At 37.6% G+C, this 16,870-nt stretch overlaps 1 protein-coding gene across 1 annotated transcript in view; it reads right to left on the bottom strand.

Annotated features, from left to right (window-relative positions):
• TMEFF2 (transmembrane protein with EGF like and two follistatin like domains 2) overlaps positions 1–16,870 on the bottom strand; it is a 223,151-nt gene that overhangs the window by 83,569 nt on the left and 122,712 nt on the right. The window contains exon 5 of the mRNA XM_032405849.1: positions 13,170–13,266. Within this exon, the coding sequence (XP_032261740.1) occupies positions 13,170–13,266 (97 nt within the window). The remainder of the gene's footprint in view (positions 1–13,169; positions 13,267–16,870) is intronic.

Genomic DNA, 16,870 nt, shown 5'->3' with positions numbered 1-16,870 from the left:
GTCTCTGCTCTCCGGGAGGTTATGTTTCAGTTGAGGAAATCACATATCTACACTTCCAGGTAGAGAAGATTGAAACGAGGGAAAGTGCTGTGGGATACGGGAGAAGGGGGCAATGACCCTGTTCTGGAGTGGTCTAGTACAGTTCAGGAGGGAGGGGCAGTGCAGATGACTAAATCATATCACTTCCAGATTAACACATCGGAAGGCTTCTCACTATACTTAGAATAAAATCAACACTTGTCACTAAGGCCTGCTAGAAGCTTCATGATCAGGCCCCCTTTTTAACTTCATCTACGACCTTCTTTTTAATTTTCTGGCTCTAGCTGCACTAAGCTTCAATCAGTTCCTTCAGCACACCAAGCTCACCTGCACTTTTGTGCCTTTGGACCAGATGTTCTCTTTGCTCAGAATTCTGCTTCTACAGATTTTTGTGAGGCTGGATCTTGCCCCCTATTTGACTCCAGTGACAATCTCAGAGAGGCATACCCAATCTTAAGTAGGAGCTCCTTCTCCCAGGACCCCGATTTTCAGAACATTTATTACCTGAAAGTATCTTGCTTGCTTACTATTTTATTTCTTTATCACTTATCCCCCCCCATATCTCCTCTTCTTAGCATGTCTATGTCACCCTCTTGGATGAGAACCTCCCCAAAACATAAGCTCTCTATGGGCTGGAACTTTGTGTCATCCATGTTATTGTCAGGACTCAGACAGAGGATGACCCATTATACATGCTAAATAAAGATCTACTGCTACTGTACAGCTTTCTTGATTCCAGTCTCTCTCTTTTAGGGCCATTACCGAACTTTATTACTGGTTTCTTTCTCCTTAATGCTACTTTTACAATATAGCAAATGTTCTGGCCAGAGGGATATATGTGGAATCGAGAAATGCCGTTTCCAAGACTGGCTGATAAAAATTCCCATGTATGATCTTTTCTTCTCTTTTGCTTCCTATTAAATGAGTGAATAGAACCTCAGTGATTTAGGGAAGGGCAGGCCCATGATATGGAAAGAGACACAGTTCTTAAAAGACCATGTGAAGACTCTGATTAAAAACACTTGCTTGAACTGTGATAAGAGGAAGAAGTAAGTGTGTGTGTGTATGTGTGTGTGTGTTATATCTCTAAGAATTTGACACTTATCTGTTATAACATTTAGTGTTGTTAGGTAGAAGCTAGACTTGAGCAGTGGAAGGAACACCCCAAGGCAGAGCCCCAAGCTCCTTGAAGGGGAATGATAGAGACAGGAGCTGGAGGCAGGGCCGGTGATAAATAAGCTACACATTAAAAGCCCAGGGGCAAAACATCCTGACTTTGTGTCTTCCAAGACCTTGGGTCTGACAAATCAAGAGCCACAGGTGCAGAGCATGGGCTCTCCTCTTCCACCTCTGCCCCAGGGTAACCCCTAGATTCATTATAATGCACTTGCACTGCAGGAACAACCCTACCGGATGAAGAAAGGTTGCCATGAGCATTCTGGTACAAACCTTGTAGGGTCAAAAACTCCCCTCCCAACCCGTGGGAGGAGTTTCCAGATGATTGAAAGCAGCCCTCATTGGAGACCTCCTCACTGTACATCACTGCTCCTCTCAGCCCAGACAGACCCAATAATATCCAATACCAAAACTACTTAGGGTCGGTTCCACTTTGTGGAACCTGACCACTTCCTGACCTTGAGAGTGTACTTTTTGCTTTAGTAAATTGCTTTGTCCTTGCTATTTTCCTTCTGGCTGTCTTTATTTCAGCGTGGATCTCCATGTAAATCTTGTGGGGAATCCAAGGACTGAGACCTCCATTCATACAATGCAGACTCTCCGACCAGTAACAGTGTTACCCTAACTATAATATACCCTAATATATTTGACAACTAAGTCTTCCATCATTTGGCTATGAATACTTTTCCAACCTTTCATTTACTATACACAATCTCAGTCATAAGCTATTCTTCCCTCTGAAAGAACAGTTTTCTTAACTAACTTAATTCTACCTTGACATCTACCCTCTAGCATTATGCAAGAAAAAGGGCATGCAGCTTGGAATTATGTTAAAAAAAAATCTGAGGTTGAACTCAAGAACTGCCCCTACCTAGCAACATATATTTGGAATGTTACTGATCTCCCCAAAACTTGGTTTCCTCCTTTCTATAAGTGGAGGAAAATTAAGACCTAACTTACCATACCTTTGTGAAGGATTAAATGAGATGACCCACTTGGCTTCTATAGAGGGTGCACTTGACTTCCAGCCTAATTAAACATATGTTTCTTTCTCTGTTTCCCCAAGAAAATGTAAAACTCTTCTGAGTCTTGCAAGTTCTCCGCTATGCCCCCAGGTTTCTGGGGCACAATGTTTACAAAATAGATCAGAGTATGTCCTCTGGGTTCAAATCTTGACTTTGAACCTTAATAGCTAAGTAAATTTAGATGAGTTACTTAACACCTTTGTGCTTCAATTTCATCATATTTAAAACTGGAATGCTAATAATACCTAAATTTTAGTTTTATGAAGATTACATCAGTCAATAAACACATAGCCCTTAGAGGAGCGCAGGGAACAAAGTAAGTGCTCACTAATGCTTAATTATTATTTTCAAGAAAAGTATAATCAATTAAAATTAAACTGCATATTTCAAGCAAATGTATTATTTTATTTCTTTGTCATAATTGACAATTCAATGTTATATTTGAATGTTTTACAGTACTACATTTATGGGGCACTTGGGTGGCTCAGTCAGTTGAGTGTTTGATTCTTGGTTTCAGCTCAGGTCATGATCTCAGGATCGGGGGATCAAGCCCCACATTGGGCTCTGCACTCAGTGGGTAGTCTGCTTGAGAATTCTCTTCCTCTGCCCCTCCCCCCACTGTCTCTCTCTCATAAATAAATTAATCTTAAAAATAAATAAAGTACTATGTTTATGTAGATATCTATGCTTATTACAGAAATATATCACTAATTTTTGCTAATGTGAAGCTAGCATTTTACTTTATTTATTATTTTTGCATTTCCCCCAATTTTTGTGTATCTTTTAATAGCTGCTGATTATAGACACTATAGCTAGTTGTGGGCTAACATTACTTTTATTATCCTGGATAGTACAATTTTGATAGTAGAAAACTCATTTTATTTAATTTATTTTTTTTAAGATTTTATTTATTTATTTGACAAAGAGAGCGAGAGAGTACAAGCAGGGGGAGCAGGAGAAGGAGAGGGAGAAGCAGGCTCCCCGCTGAGCAGGGACCCCAATGCCGGACTTGATCCCAGGACCCTGGGATCATGACCTGAGCCGAAGGCAGATGCTTAACCATCTGAGCCACCCAGGCGCCCCAATAGAAAGCTCATTTTAGAATGAGCTCAGAGAACAGAGTAAACTACTATGTCAGACTTTGAAAAAACTGCAATGAATAAAAAAAGAGCTGTGGTAAACAATCTTTAGAAGATCATCCGTCCGAAGTGCATCATCCTGATTTCTTATGTTTCATTCATAGCTTAGTGATGAAGGTATGAATGGATCCACTCCTGATTAATTTTACTAGGCATCGGCTGGGGGCCTAGAAAAATCAGATATCCCTTTCCTTCATTTTTTTTCTTTTCTTCCTTCTTCTTTTTTTTTTTTTTTTTACTATAATAAGCATTTAGATCTCCAGTAATACTGATTGTTCGATTGGGTGTTGCATGTAATTTTGCAGTTTGTTCCATCACTATTAGATAGTACACACCCTGTTTGTAGGGGGATGTGTTTGGAACAGACTGATGTTGGTTACCGAGGATGGCTTGCTGATTTGTTGTTTAGATGAACCAACACATACAATGTATTACTATTTGGAAGTAAACCACTGAAGACTAGCAATGGTTTCTACCCAATTTAAAACACCTTTGGGAGGACAGTTTCTCTGTAAATAATGCTTATACCTCAGAAAGCTATTTATTATGAATGCTCTGGATACAGACAATGAAATGTTTTCAGTACACATACTATCCAGTCTCTTGGCATTAACCAAGAAAAATGTCTAATGTAGACTTAGAAGGGATTGACGCTTTGGTAAATTTTTTAGATCAAAAATGTTAGGCCAGTACTCTCAAATCCATTTGTTTTGAGAAGTGCATAAATTTTAAAAGGATAATTAGAATATGGGTCACAGAAATCATGTTCAAATCTAAGTATATTCTCCATCAATTTGATTAGCATTCCCAACAATCTCCAAACTCAGCCTTAACGTTAAGTGAAATTTTTAAGAGAGAGGCTCTGTTGATGTGTAAAATATGATTCGATTATCATTAGAAATGTACACAGACACATGTATGCACACGTACATAAACACAGACGTGGGGCGGGGAATATACCTTTTACAGTGGTTATCTTGGAATGGTGGGATGATGGGATGACATCTTAATGGAGTTTTTATATTTCTAGTTTTTTTTTCAAATTCTCTGTGATAAACATGTACCACTTTTATAATTAGAAAAAAAATCCATCTTAATGTAAACTTCAAGAAGATACATTAGATTGAGAAATAAGAGGCTTGACATGATATGTTTAAGTGCCAAATAGAAAGATAGAGCAGGGCAGTGCTCCTAGGACAGGGATTAAAACCCACTGGCATGTGGGCCATTTTAGTTGCCCTTTAATTCAGTGATTTTTCCCTCTTTCTCCACATATCACAGTTTCTGTTGTTACAGTAAGAATATGCATTTGTGACAAACTCTCTTTTGCTATTTGGAAAGGGGCATGTAGTCCATCAGCTATTCCCAGAGATAGTAAGGACAACTTTACTTGGCGGATGGCTTACTGGACAGGGAGGGCCCTTGCTCCTCGAGGCTCCTCAGTGCTCTCTGCCCTTTGCAATGATGCTGAGAACGGCCCACCAGCACTCAAGCAAGGAGGAGTGTTAAATGGCTCGTCTCTAACAGCTGTGTTACGTGCCTCCTGCCTGGAAAAGAAAAGATCTGAAACCTATCAGTGGTTACTGTATAAATAATGTTTACCCTGGTCCATAATCAGGGTTGCCGCTGTCATTTCAACACCAGCTACCCGAAGCTGAAGCAGCTCAAAATAACCAGGTTTTGGTGAAGATATGTCTGTTCTTAGCCACCCTATGCCTAATAACCTCACCTAATTGGGCACGCATATTGTCCTAAGGATATTCTCCACAGATAATTCAATGCTTCCGCGAAAAACAAAACAACAAAAAAGGAAAACCACACAGTTTCTAAGGAAGTAAAGTATATATACCTAGTGAGAAAGAAAATACATTGAGGCCATCATAGACAATGTGGACCTTTAGTGGTGGATTTCATCACTTAAGTCTTGGTTTTCATGTTCTATTTCAAGAAAAAAAAAAGTGAAATTCAGTATATGTGTGTGTGTGTACACATAATGTATGCTACACACACACACACACACACACACACACACACACTATGTCACTAAATATCTGAGAAGACAGTGAGTGGTGGTCTCTGGAGTCAGTCTGATGGGGTTCAAATCCTAGCACTGCCACTTCCTATTGGGCTTTGGGCAAACCACTTTAACTACTCTGTGCCTCAGTTTCCTTTCTTATAAAATGGGAATTATTAGTGTATCTAACTTCACGAGATTATGAAAAGGATTAAATAGCTCCATGCATGTAAACATTACAATGGTGCCTGCAACATGGGAAACAAGCTTTTGAAAGTTCTGATATTTTGGTAACTATGAGATTCATATTTTTATTTCTGAGACTGTGGTGTTACACTGGGATGCTGGAACGTGGAACAGGTGTTCTCTGATTCTGAGGGACAGGAATCTTTGACTCGGAGTATACTAGAAACTGAGACTCAGGGGCACCTGGGTGGCTCAGTTGGTTGTGTCTGCCTTTGGCTCAAGGTATGATCTCTGGGTCCTGGGATCGAGTCCCGCATCGGGTTTCCTGCTCAGTGGGGAGTCTGCTTCTCTCTCTCTCTCTCTCTCTATCCCCCTCTGCCCCTCCTCCCCGCTTGTTCTCTCTCTCTCTCAAATAAATAAATAAAATCTTAAAAAAAAAAAGAAAGAAACTGAGACTCAGAAAAGTCAAGAGGAAACTGAGCGTGAGCGTTTGTTGAGTGAGCACCAGAAGTAAGGCAACACGCCATTAGCAGGGGACAGTGCAAAACAAGATTCAAACAGCAAGTAAAAAGAGAAACCGGTAACAAAAACAGTTAAGTTATTGGTAGAAACACAATATGTATTTAGGAATTTTGTTTCCTTTGTTCTGCCCTCATGCAGTATTTCATTATTTTTATGTAAAATGGAAGTTTACATGATTTATACTGCATGAGTTAAATAAAGTATAAAAACATATACAACATATGTGAAAGTTGAGAATAGTTTATTCTGTGTTTCTGGGCAGTTCACCCCAGATTATGTTCGTTATCTGTCATACCCTGATTAAGTTTCATTAATCCCTGTGTGATGGCACAGTGGTGGCAACGCTACTGAGAAAGAATCAGAAGGTTTCAGAACTTAGGTGAAAATCCAAGCCCTTTCCAAGGAGCCAAGCAACACAGAAGACCTGAGGTAAGCCTTTGTTTTAAAGACCATGGTTTGTTTTCAAATTTCAATTTTATTTTTTAAGGTTTACTTTTCACAAAGTATAAATAAAGGTCCATTTCTGGAAGGTGGGTTAGTTGTCTATTTGTTGCTTGTTTTTTCAGATTGCCTGTTGTGCATTTGAAGGGTACTGTTATTCATTTATCTTTTGAAGTGACACTTAAAGTGTTCAGATTCCATTTGCGGGTTTGTCTACTTACTGGCAGCCACTCTAGAAAGAAGTCTGGGTCACAGATAAGGTATTTGTTGTCACAGATCTTTGTACAGACCATGTAACAAATACTAGTCTTCTTTAACTCTAATTGCATTCTAAATCTTATTTCATTGTGCGGAATTAAAAAAGAATATAAGATTTTTTCCCCTTGATTCAGATAAGTAGAGGAATACATAAAAGAAGGAAATAAAATCAAACTTTTACATTTGGTTATGGATTAGCTAAAAATATCAGCATTTTCTCTTGAAATTGTAGGAATGGAAATATGTGTTACCCCAAATCAAGAGCTGCATATTTCAGTCTCTGAAAAAATTTTCTGGGCAAATGGAGGCATGGAAGAGAGAAGAGATTCGTCTTATAAATAAATAACATCTTAAAGAAAAATAAAAGGGGTGCCTGGGTGTCTCAGTCAGTTAAACGTCTACCTTCGGCTCAGGTCATGATCCCAGGGTCCTGGGATTGAGCCCCGCATCAGGCTCCCTGCTTCTCTCCCTCTCCCTCTGCCTGCCCCTCCCCCCCAGCTTGTGCTCTCTCTCTGGCAAAGAAATAAATAAAATCTTAAAAAAAATTATAAAAATTGAAATTAAAAAAAAAAGAAAGAGATTTGTCTTTATTCTTCAGTTCCCCACCCACCTGTAGAAACAGAAAATGCCATGGCAGTTTTCAGAGGTGACTGCATTGTCTTCATGGTGGAGGAGAAGAGGCAGTTTGAGGGAGAACAAGATTCCCTAGGAATCTTGAAATCAAAAAGATTTTCTCATGAAGCCATATTTACATACAACAAAAACCTTGGATTTTCAAGAACAGACCTGTTTTTCTTGTTGTGTGAGTGTTTTTAGTCTCTCCATGAGTAAACTCCTGTTAGAAGTCAGTCCTAATTATGGTAAGCACATTTATAGTTCTGGGGCAAGAGAGCAAAGGAAATCCATAAAAGGCAAACACCCTGAGGGGAGACTGAATGGACTCTTGGATCACTAAGATTTTGTGACTAATCAGCATCCTCTTCTTTAGATATCCCATATATGATCCTAACCAATCTTCTTTTTACTTAGTAGAAAACAACTGGAAACTTTCCAAATGCAACACAATCCTTTTGTTCAATTGTTGACTGGTAGTAGTTTTAAAAGAAATCATTTTCTGTATTCTCCTCAGAGGTGTCTTAATTTTCCCTATCAAGCTCATAATCCAAAAGCACTAAAGTCAGCAGGACCTGATGCCTAATTTGCTTATATGTACGGTGAAATCTAGTGCCGGCGATCATCCACGGCCATTGCCCTGCTTCAAATATTCATGATTCTCCACAGTCCAAAATGCATTAAGAGTGGGAATGGTGCCAGGAACAGTCTTCCTAGTGACAAGGAGGCTTCTCAGATCAAAGAAGCAAGATGTTAAAGACTTCAAACTAAACTGTCTTTGTAAGAGACACTCACAAAAGGAATGCCAAAGCCCACACCCTGTCTCAGTTATGGAACGTCAGTGAAATAAAGAAAAACATGGATGCTCATTCAGTTTTTCTAACTCATTTTACTGCAACTACTTTGCTTTTCTCCTTTCTTCCCATTGCAGTCAAACTCAAGGATGTGACGCAGTGAAACTGGAAAACATGATTAATGCTTTCAAAGATAAAATGAATGACTACTGAGGAATTAATAGCATTTTAGCCAATATGATTTTGCTAATGGAGCCTGAGCAGCATGTAGAGAATGATACAAAAGCAAAGTTAAAATGGGAATAGGAGCTATCAAGCATACCTATGAAGCAAATACACATAATTTAAATTGTCCCTTTATATCATTTGTCATGAGCCACATCTGCTTTTACACCTGTGCTCCTTCCTTGATCTATCCTGACACCCTGGAAATGTTAAGCATGCAGCCAATTTCTTACCCAGTCATTCCTATGATCAGACCTAGCTATCAGCTTGCTTTTTCCTTACATTAAATCAAGTATCAACCCCGGGGCTCTGAACTATTTCTGACTGACAGGACCAACAGAAAGTTCTAGGCTAATTACTTCTTAGGAGTAGCTCCCAGTGCAAAGAGAGTTACCATTGACCTACTTTGGACTTACTGAAATAATTTATCAGGTACGATAATTAAGGGAATAAAAAGCTGTTTCTAAAACTAACCAAGTATCAGAAGTATTTGTTGAAATCATAAGTTGGTATTCCCAGTGCTATCAGATGGGGCTTTATTACTTTGCAATGAGTCAATTTTATTATGTTTGACTTATTTATAAACCATTCTTTTTCTTTATAAATTATATTTGGCAGGATATATTTGAGAGTCTCTTTGATGTATAAACATATTAGTTTTGAATTTTTTCAGTCTAGATATCAAGAGACACAATCTTTTAAGCCCTTCTTTCCTTCCCCTCTTAACCCCTTCCCTATAAATAAGCTTTCACATCTCTTTGCACAGGTATTCCATTTGTTTGAAGCCCATCCTAAATAAAGGGATGCCTCCATATGAGAGTGGATATATCTGTGTTGTGAGCCACTTCCCATGTGGACTTTTAATTCTCTCTTTTGGAAGCTTAATTCTTTCCTACACCTAGGTCAATAAATATAACTGAAGAATCTTCTGAAGCAATGGTGTTTTTTTGCTATTGAGTAAACCTGACCATCTTCTGATTTCTACAGCCTTGATGTTCTCCATAAGAAGAAAAAGGGAAGAGAAAAACCTTGAAATGAAATCAGAGAATATAAGTGAGGGGCTTGTATGAGCTTATAAACCATCTATTCTCTCAAAGATATTAAAATGTAATGTGTTTAGGATCATGGTTTATCAATGCTGTCCTCTAATTGTTATTTTTTCCTCCTTTCCTCCATTTTCCTTACCCCGTACCATCTATCTAGCTATTATCTATCTATCTATCTATCTATCTATCTATCTATCTATCTATCTATCTATCATCTATCTATCTATCTACTATCTATCATCTATCTTTCTTCATGTCCAGTGTGACTTGTGTAACTCAAAAACTCATCTATGAAAAGAAGATCAATTGATTACCATTGATTGTAATTGATCAACTGGCTTTTTAATTCTAACAAAGATTTAACTTCATCCAGAAAGTAGCTAAGCATTTTTTGAATAACTAGACTTATTTTTTTGTGGTGAAATGTATAATATTAATTTCTTCGGCCAGGGTTAAAGAAAGACCAGGAATTAATTTTTCATCTTTGTTTCAGTATTGCAGATACAATAATAACATAATAGTAGTATTTCATATCTTGTTGCTTCATAATGCAGGATTGAGGATATTTGTGTGCATAAAATTATAGTTTAGTTAGTATCAAAGGAAAAAATAAAATTGAAGACTGAGTTGTACTCTTTGTTGCCACACAGCATATGCAGTGTTTTATGTTTGGGAGAGGACCTGGTCATGGTTTCATCCAAAATCAACAGCACATCAACTTTCCTCTGCTTCAGTTGACTAGTACTAGAGTCAGATCACTCCCCAACTGCTTCCTATCATACTTTATAGCCTCTTTCATTCCACGCCTATTTAATTTCATTTACTGCTTTATTCTTGTGTCCTTCAGCTGTTCCAATCTGCCCTTCATGGTCATAACTAAATACAATATGTTAACATACAAAGGTATTTATGTAAATGAAAATCAATACTTTTACCATTTTCAGCACCATTCCTTCTTGCTTACATTGGACATTTTAAGTACATTTTATTTAAATGCTAACAACTTTTCATTCTTGCCTGGGAAGTATAATGATCTTCTTGGCTCCCTGCCCCCTGAATCCCTCTAATCTTCACAGCTATAGCCACTTAGCCCCATCTGGAGGTTCAGCTTTATTCCGCATTTTGGAACTAATCTTGTCTCTAGGCTGGGGGCGTACAAGATGTCCTAGCCAAAAGCTAACTGATTCAGCATCCAGTCAGCCTTGCTGCTGGTTTCATTCTGACCTTGTAATTTATTTCTGAGATCTAAATGCTTGTCTCAGCCCCTTGTAACCAAGGCTTGGCTTTCTACACCAGTTCCGGCAAGTGGGTATCTATCCAGTCTTGCCCGTATCTGTCTCTCTTTTCCTGATTGATAACCAGTTCCTTGATAATTGAAGTTCTGCTTTGCCCTTCTCCTTGTTCCCTTTGTAATTGAGTTTCTTTTTCTGAAGACTGGGACCTATGACCTACCGTTGAATCTTTCTGATGCCACCAGCCTTGTCCATATCTCCTCATTCTACCTGCCCTCAGACCATAGATCTGAACTTTTGCTAGAATACCAGGAGTGACACTGCCTGCCTGGACATTTTCCCATTGCCTGCTGCAGGCACCTCCCTTGTCACCAGCTCTAACCCTGCAGGTCTTGAGTCATTACATCTAAGCTGCCCGCAATCTGGCTATCTTATTATTCCAGACATGGCAGGAAACAAATACGATTTTAATTGCATCTTTGGTTGAATTGTTAATGCTAACATCTTCTAGTTACTTTCACCTCATATCTTCACTGTGGTCCTACCACTTAAACACCTCAAAACTCAGTTTCCTCTTTGCAAAGGGAAATAATGGTGGAATCTACCCGTAGGGTTATTTTGAAGGTAACTGAGAATTGAAAAACTAAACAGATGGACCAAAACCCATAGTAAGCAACTAGTAGTTTTTAGCTGTTATTTATCTCATTTCTTAAATCTTTGCATTTGCAAAATGCACTTTGTTACCTAAAGATGATCACTGAAGAGATGAGAAGTTAGGGGAATAGAAATTCTTAAGAGAAAATTAGGAACCCATGTGAATTTTTTTAAAAGTAAAATAACTGACAGCAAGATAATTAACAGCTTTAAAAATGATGTTGAACTACAGATGTGGTCACCAGCAAACATTAAAAATGGGATATTTAAAGGGTACATTTCCTATCTGTGTGTCTTAATATATAATGACTATGAGTATATAGAGCCCTAAAGCATTTAGGGAGCAAAGATTCTCTGAGTCAGTCATTTATTTTACAGAAGTGTTTCATAGTCATTTGGGAAGTTTTAGATAAGTAAAATTTTAAGTCCTACTTCTCTGAAATTCTGATTCATTAATTTTGGGGTGGAACTAAAGAAAATATACATTTATTGACCTCAGGACAGTCAAATCAGTACATAAATTACCACTGGCTGCTAGCTACTCATTGGTGAGAAATGTTTGACAGGTACGAAAACTCTACTGATGTTTGCTTTTATTAATGGGTGGCTATTTCACTGGGGTATAGTGTTTACCTACAAGTACCTGATAAATTTACCCTAAGAACTCCAGTTGCTCCCTTGGAATCCTAAAAATCCTTAAAATATTTTAAGTGCAGACTGTTTAACTCTTGCCAAAATTATCTTGCCTTTTGTTTTTTCTTTTTGTGCCTTAGATGAATTGCTCCCTCCACCCACAAAAGTTTGATCAAAATTATTGTTTTTTTCCTCCAACTCTATTGAGATATAATTGACATATAACATTGTATAAATTTGAGGTGTACATAGTGTTGATTTGATATGCTTATATATCGCAATATGATTACCACCATAGTGTTAACTAACACCTCCATCATGTCACATAATTACTATTTCTTTTTTTGTGGTGAGAAGATTTAATCTCTTAGCCAACTTGATCAAAACGATCATAAACTCCTCTAGACAAACATAGTCTGCATAATGTAGAAAACAAAGGGCACTTGGCTAATTTTCTGAAAGATATCTGTGTAAAATTGAGGTGTGTAAACCAGGGAGAACTCTGCCTCTTTCCACTATCATGCCACAAAGACCTCACTCTGGCAAATTTTGGGTTGCTCCCTTTGGGTATGATTAGGGCAAGACCAATACATGTGGAGGCCCTAGAAGACTAACATTTTGGGACTCATGCAAAATAATGAATGTTCTTCATTATTTGTTTAGCATATCTTTTCAGAAGAAGCTGAGTATTACTCAGATGAAGGGAGAAGTTGATCCTAGAGAGTAGCCCAGAAGTCATTCTTTGCTTTACTGCCTTCCCAGTTCAGCTATGGGTGTGCATATGCATATACCTTAAATATTAATTCTCTGCAGTTACCCAGATCCACCATCCTAGAAAGCAGAGTAGCAACTCTCCATTGTTGATTGACCATGGTTCTTGAGGGATGTTCTGATAAATATGATTTTCTTTCCATCTCTTAACATTGACAGTATTTGGGGGTCTAAGTGGTATTTTAAATATATCTTATCAAGTAATGTTCTTAACAGCTGCCTGGCTAGTTCAGCTCTTAATTCAGCTTCAGAAATTCCTTGCTGTTATTATAGCCCTCATTTTCCCCCCTTCAGAACTGGATAAGAAAAAATGCTGAAAATGTCTTTTAGGATATGGTTGATGGAGTAAAAAGAAATTAATTATTGTTATAATTTGTTTAAAGAGTAAAAAGAACACGTTACCAGACATCCTCAGCATCTTCATCACATTCTGCACCGAACTGGCAAATATCACAGGTTGAAGTCTCCTTTTGACTGGTTTCTCCTGAGCCTTCATGAACTAGAGAACAGAAGAAAGTAAACAAAAATAATTCAGATAAATATGCTTAATACCAACACTCTAAGACTATTCTGTATCAAAGCTGTTACTTTTCCAATAGACCTGTTTGCTTTTTGGGGCTTCAAAGAATGTCTTACTCACTTCCTTTCTTCCCTAAATTTAAGGAAAACACTAGCAATAATTGATATGTAGTAAACACTTCACTTTTTATAAGCAAAAAGAAACAACAAACAAGAGGGTTTACTGGATTTATCAAAAAACTTGGCTAATAAGTAGACCATATGAAAGGGTTATTAATTAAAAGGGATTTAGACTGTTACTTGCCTAGAGAAAATATCTAGTGTTTATTTTATGAAGAATACTTAGCATTTTCACTTTCCCAAATTACAGATTTTTTTTTTTCATTTAAAGGCTTTTATACATAATTAAAAATATTTGGATGGGCAGTCTTGACATTAGATAGGTTTTATTTTTTTTCTCAAGATGTTTCATACTTAGATGGAAAATATATTGATTATATTTTTAGAAAACTGCTTTCAGTTAGTTTATACAGTAACTTTTGTATTTTATATAAATATTGCACAGAGCCCGTCATAGTGATTTCCTCTAGGAGGATTATGAACATATATTTCATTTTAAAAATATATATTCTCGGGGTGCCTGGGTGGCTCAGTCGTTAAGCGTCTGCCTTTGGCTCAGGTCATGATCCCAGAGTCCTGGGATCGAGCCCCGCATCGGGCTCCCTGCTTGGCGGGAAGCCTGCTTCTCCCTCTCCCACTCCCCCTGCTTGTGTTCCTGCTCTTGCTATCTCTCTCAGTCAAATAAATAAATAAAATCTTTAAAATATATATATATATATATTCTCACTGATGATGATTATTGATATTAATCTTTTTTTTCCTATAAATTACAAGTACAGAAATATGCAATATATAACTTAATTATAAAAGTAACTTTTCAAAATCAGGACACAATAGTGTAAGTTGGACTTAAATATTTTGCCTCCAAGGAATGAAAATCTGAGCAGCACTTTTGAGATGATGGATTACTATTTACCCAATTAAAAAATACATAGTTGAAAGCAAAAATAGTTTTGGTTATAGATGAAAAATTGCAACAACATAACTACTATATAGATAATTTTATTCTATGGACAGACAGTATACTTAAAAATGGATGTTAAATCAAGAGAACCTTTAAAAAAGTGTACTTCTGCCAAAGGTTAGATATTTTCAATAGAAAAAGAACATAAGCTATTAAGTATGGCATTGGCTCCAATCTTTATGAGACTAATAAGATAACATCTTTAACAAAGACACATATATTAACATGCACCCTGAAACTAACAAATCCAGTCTGACTTATTTTGTTTTAATATGATATTTTCCTCATTTCTTCTTTGTCTATTAGCAAGAGAGTTTTTAATATTTATAAAAGCAGAGGTCTTAATTCCTTGATTTTCTTTAATTTACTTCTGTGCAGGTAAGTGATTTAATTTACCCCCCCCCAAAAAAAAGACAAGAAGCCATCTAAGGAAGTTCTCTATTTTATAGTTTTTCTTTTTTCTTTTTTTTAAATTTTTTTTAAAGATTTTATTTATTTATTTGACAGAGAGGGACACAGCGAGAGAGGGAACACAAGCAGGGGGAGCGAGAGAGGGAGAAGCAGGCTTCCCGTGGAGCAGGAAGCCTGACGTGGGGCTGGATCCCAGGACCCTGGGATCATGACCTGAGCCGAAGGCAGACGCTTAACGACTGAGCCACCCAGGCGCCCCTGTTTTATAGTTTTTCCAGGAAAGGTAGAAATATTTATTTTTTCTAAAGCAACTTACCCACCCCCGTACTTGATGGTTTGCAATTACATGTCAAAAAAGTTACGAATTAAACAGATCAACTTCAATTGCAAAAGTATGGATGGTGTAGTTTTACATTTGGAAGTCTTAAGAAAAGGTATTCCTCCCCAGAAAGAAGAGGGAATTTCAGACTTTGATAGAATAGACAGCACTTATTATCCACTCTATTACTTTAAAACAGGCAAGACCATTAGAGTGGACCATGGGGATAAGAAGGAAACTGTGGCCTCTCCTCAGGAGAGACTGAACAGCTGCGGTCTCTTTATTACTTTCTTATTATTAATGCAACACAGAAGCTGCTAATGGGAGAGAGCCTTTTAGTGTTAGCAAGATTAGCAGCTTCCAGGCTGAAACTTCCCACCACTCAGGAAACATACTAACGCAACGGGAAGGTCCTTAATGAGCAGTTATAGTCACTTAGGGGCAGCCCCATTTTCTTTTGCAGTAGAGATCCTTGTTTAGGGATCTACTGGAAGTAACCTAGGGAATGAGTTGTGCTAACCCAGCACAACTAATAATATTTCTACTGGAAATCACATTACATTTCTATAAATGGACAGTTATCAGTAGAATCAAGATGTTTGCAAATTCTCCCATATGGATGAAGCGGCAAATTCAGAAGTAGCAGTAGCAATGCCTCCATCAATAAATATTCCGGGAATAAAATAATATTATATGAAGTCATCCACAGTGAAAACTAAAGTAAAATCTTTCCATATTCCCTGAAGCACAGGCTTGCTCCTTTGTAATAAACAAATCAGTACAGAGTTTTCATTTAACCAAGTCGACCAGTGGTTCTTAATGGGGCTCAGAAGCTCTGGTAAATTTTGTTTGTTCATTTATTTATCGTTTTTAGCATAACTGCCCTGGGATATCCTTGGAGATACTGAATTGTAACCTTGATGCTTGGAAATGAGTATTGTAAAAGACGACCCATCCCTGTGTCAGAATCTCAGCCCTAAATAATACCAACAAGACTCTGTCTGTCCCAAGCATTCTCTCCACGCATTGATTGTTTAGCACAGGACTTGTGACAGGTCACCATGCACGGGGAGCACCTGGAGGTTTGGTTAAAATGCAGATTCTGATTCAGCAGGTGGGAGATGTGGCCTGAGGTTATGCTTTTCTTGCAAGCCCCCACCTACTGTTGCAGGTCCACAGACGACAGGCTGGGGAGCAAGGATAGCACCGTGTTTTTCAAACCACCATTCACAATTTATTAGTGGGTAATGAAATGGAGTTGGTGGGTCACTTACCAGAGTTTTTGTAAACATGAAACAGAATATACTAGAATAGAAAACACTGAGTGCATCTCATTTAGAAAGCATAGGTTTTATTTTATAACACTGTTTAGTCATCCATATGTACAGCTACACAGAGCTGCGATATACATTTCATTTCCTACTAAAGGTCACAGTCATAAAAGCTTGGAAACCACTGATTTAGCACACGGTAGATGCTCAGTAAATGTGTGTTGAATAGGACTCTTTCTTCTTCCTTCTTTCTATGTTATCAGAAATGAGAAGGGCCAGTTCTTAATCATTTGCGTTCATCCACTGATTACACAGGAATAAAATTCATTGTATCCTAAAGTATTATTTCAATTATGCATTTGCATTTTAATCCTTTTGTTTTGTGAAGTAAAATAATTATTTGCCTTTATTCTATAGAAACTTAGATTTCAGCAAGTGACTGAGGGAAATTTGAGGGTAAAGGAGGCAGAGCTCCTGAAAGCATATTTTATCAAATGTG

The sequence above is a fragment of the Phoca vitulina genome, unplaced genomic scaffold (assembly GCF_004348235.1).
Source record: "Phoca vitulina isolate PV1807 unplaced genomic scaffold, GSC_HSeal_1.0 scaffold1, whole genome shotgun sequence".
Lineage (NCBI taxonomy): Eukaryota > Metazoa > Chordata > Mammalia > Carnivora > Phocidae > Phoca > Phoca vitulina.
This window is presented reverse-complemented; position numbering and strand designations above follow the sequence as displayed.